The 3,892-nt window shown below is 37.4% G+C and overlaps 1 protein-coding gene across 1 annotated transcript in view; it reads left to right on the top strand.

The window, feature by feature from the left end:
* Window positions 1–2,309: 2,309 nt before the first annotated feature.
* The window catches only part of RpLP2 (ribosomal protein LP2), a 2,281-nt gene continuing 698 nt past the window's right edge, over window positions 2,310–3,892 (top strand). The window contains exons 1-2 of the mRNA XM_022849550.2: window positions 2,310–2,418; window positions 3,217–3,339. Coding sequence (XP_022705285.1) covers window positions 3,217–3,339 — 123 coding nt within the window. The 5' untranslated portion in view covers window positions 2,310–2,418. The remainder of the gene's footprint in view (window positions 2,419–3,216; window positions 3,340–3,892) is intronic.

The following is a 3,892-nucleotide window of genomic DNA, read 5'->3' on the forward strand; positions in this document are numbered from 1 at the left end:
TCGGTGTATAAACGAAGCGACTAATTTACCACCCTCTAGAAGATTATATGGAAGAAACACCAAAAAGCCTAACTAGACTGCGTCCATTTAAGAAAAAAATACTTCGTGAGAAGTTTGAAAAATGTTGACTGGAGGTATGGTACTTTTAAAGGTGGCTCGCAGGAAGTAATGTTACTCTGTGGGCTTAAGATGTATATATCGCAACATACATTAGAAAAAGGGGTCAGAGATTTAAAACGTTGTCTGTAGAATCATATGAGATTTACGTTTGAAGCTGAATAGAAATGTACGGTTGAACAAAGCGTTTACGCTCAGTTACACTTGGCTCTTGGAGGACATGTCGGAAGAAAATTCCAATAGAACACTCAGGGCAGTGATTTTTATGAGCAAGCTGTGTTCGGGTCTACAAATTTTTAAACACAGACCAAAAATACGTACAACAATAGACCATTGCAGACGGCCACACACTAATCACTTGAAATAAATTATAAATGAATTCACAACGTGAAGGTAAGTCAATTTAGCGGGCAAAAGAGTTGATGGTTGGAGCAATAACTTCTAAAGGTTGCGGAACGTTGAAGCAAGACGGAGTCGCATTTTGGTTGAAACAACTGATGGGACCCATTTTCTAAACTAAAGCTATTAAATAAAGACAAATGACAAACGGTGAACCTGCGCCCCTAAATCAATCGTTGTAATCTAATGCAAGACATTTATACTATTTTATCATTTTTTTATTAATTTTTATTTATTTATTTATTATTATATTAATTTCGTCTGGTAGTCTCGCCTTATAATACCTGTATATTTAGAATCAGAGAGTACTCGCAAAGATATTAACGCAATGAAATCAGGTAAATTTAGTAATGATATGAATTAAAAAAGAAATCGCGCCACGGAAATACGGCGAAATACTGCTCGTGGCATGTATCTGTCTATTTCACATGAATAGATAGATTAAGGCTAAAATTGCCGAACTGCTATTTTCCGGATCTTCCAACAAAGTCATGCGTTCCTTGTGACGTTCTAACAGTAGAGAATAACACTGAATAAGACGGCATGCTACGTAAGACGTCTTTGCATTTGATACCGATTTATAAAAGGAAAAACGGCCGTGAAATTTCTATTTTAATAAGTTCTGCTACTCTGCCATTTACTAAGCAGTTCGTTGATAGCTTAATAACTGAGGCTTGCTGGCTGTGAACCGGTAACCTCTGACATTCTCATAGATCGTTTATAGAGATTCAACAAGGAAAATAATGGGAATGACATAATCAATAGTCTACATTGTATGGGTCTTTCAAGACATTGTTTTGGTAAGTTTTTTTGTGATTGTTTTGCACTCTGACGTATTTGAATGGCGAACGGAACAAAGCATCTTAGTGTAGCATTTAATCTCGTCTAATAAGCTAAATATTCACAAGATATTTGTCGACTGCCTGAAATTACAGCTTATTTGAATTAAACAAAGATTTACTTACCATTGTTCATACATGTAAGCTATTTAGCGGGCAAATCAGGCACAAATGCATATTTAACTTAAATAAATAATGATTTACAAACTACACATAGTAGAAGCGGCTTTTGAAACTGAAACGCCTGCAGTTAAATCGATTCCTTCTAATACGCATAGAATTTTCATATTCCCAAAATTATGTAATCGTTTGCGAAATATTGTGTGTCTATTGTCAAAGGCCACAAAAAAGACCGGACAGGCAATAGCAGGGCCATTGATGAGGTGTAAACCTCTAATGCTTTATCACACCGTTCTATGTCAGTAATAAGACGTCGGACGCTTTTTTCCACTGAAGGGGCATTAGAGGCACTTTCGCCTCATTCAGTCGTAATCTGGCACTATTGCATATTCACAACAAATATTTCAACAAATACGCAAATATCTTTTCGCGTTTTAAGTTACCTTATATTTTTCTATACAGTTTGTGTAAATAAAGAAAGTAATTTCTTATATCCATTTACTCAAATTAAAACGATCTGCATCAAAGCTTTTACTAAGAAATCAACACGGTTTATATAAAAAAAAAACTTAACTCTACTAAATAACATTATGGGAGTAAGTATAAAATTAAAAAAAATATCCGCACTATATGTGCCATACTTTTCTTTCACATCTACGGTCAATTTTTCCGGAAGCGAAACTTGCCTTTTTCCAGATAATCTTGAAACAAAAGTTTTCTTTCACTGCACACAGCTAAAAAGTGTAAGTAGCACCTTCTTGGTTGCTATAAAAAAAAATTAAACTTACGCACTTTTTGAGTGAAGAGCAATATGGCGCGCCTTTGCTGAACTTCCTTTTCGGGTTAGTCTGCAGAGCTAGCTTTGGGTGAGTAGTTTCGATTTCTCGGCCTCTTTGCTTGTTACCTTTGTGCGGTCGCGTTTCGTGTCGTATCCGACTTAAAAGTAAGTCGTTAAATTATAAAAAATTTACCGATATTTGTGCATTGGTGAATTCCCTATGAGACTCAAGCAGTGTGTGGTGCATTTTCACTGGGAATTTTTCTCAACGTTAGATGTTTGACTTGTCTATTTTATAATCATATTGAATTGTAGTCATGTAGCTATGAAGGCTGGCCACGTGGTAAGACCGATTTTCTTTAAAAATAACGTATTAAATAACTAATGCACAGATGCCATTTTGCGCCAACCGTACGGATGTAGGTTACCTGTAAGAGATTGCTGAAGAACAATCGGATAAATGCCAGAAATATCTTGATGCCGACGACAGTCTCTGCAATCGGCAAATATCGTTCATATCGGCGTTTTTTGGCGCCACACTAAAGTGCTTTGCCAGGGAATTGTTGGCCGAGTGTAATTTTTTACACCTTTGTGCAGACAGTATTGATGTTTTTCGGCCTAGCAATTATGCTTCTGCCGCATGATTAACAATCAGACGGTGCTAGGGAAAAATCGAACACCTGATATTTTACTGCGTGTGTACATTATCGTTAGCTCTAGGAGCGGAATCATGTTGCTGTGTAAGTCTAGGTTGCAACACGGGTAGACAAGTACATGCTTAATCAACCAGGCTTGACCTACGTGAACACAAATTTTAATACAAAAAGTTTATCCATCAAGACATTTTGAGTAAGTTTGAATAGCAGTTTGATATTCTGAAACGATCCTTCGTATTTAGGCAATCGCCAATAATAAAAATTTTCATAAATAACATCGCGATGATGTTCATCGATTACTTTGAAGATGCGTTACGTCGCCGCCTACCTGCTCGCCGGTCTCGGGGGTAATGCGAACCCCAGCGCTGCTGATATCGAAAAAATTCTGTCCTCTGTGGGTATCGAGGTCGACAAGGACAAGCTCAAAAAGGTAACTATCGTCGTAGTTTTTGACTTGTCATTGTGTATGACAGGTGAGCTATCATACTGTTGGGACACTATAGCGATCTGCTTCGTGGCATGAAAATTGTGGATGGTGTTAGACTGTGTTCGTGTTTAGTAAGCACTTAAATGTCTTTTCCAAAAATAACCGCATTGCACATCTTTGACACCCAAAGCGCTCCATCAGAGTCTGTTGGTTGTACGATGCTGCGAAAGTAAACCTAACCTCACGGTCGAAATTAGCAGGAGTGCCTGACTACGCCTTTATGCACGATACCCGTTGAGTTTAGGACATCGATTTCCAGGATACACAGTTGGTCACGACTATCTCAACGCTTGCGTTACTTGATCACTGTAGTACGCATGTCTATTTGAGAACTCATAAAATGATAATTATGACCACGTTCATTTTTAAGAAGAATTAGTGCAACTTACACTAATCCGGGGTTCACTGCTAAATACCGTAATTAATAATGAAATGGATAGCCGCGAGTATATAGAAAAAAACCCAAGAAATCGAAAAAAGGACAAGGGAAAAATTA

The sequence above is a fragment of the Varroa jacobsoni genome, unplaced genomic scaffold (assembly GCF_002532875.2).
Source record: "Varroa jacobsoni isolate VJ856 unplaced genomic scaffold, vjacob_1.0 scaffold_1408, whole genome shotgun sequence".
Classification (NCBI taxonomy): domain Eukaryota; kingdom Metazoa; phylum Arthropoda; class Arachnida; order Mesostigmata; family Varroidae; genus Varroa; species Varroa jacobsoni.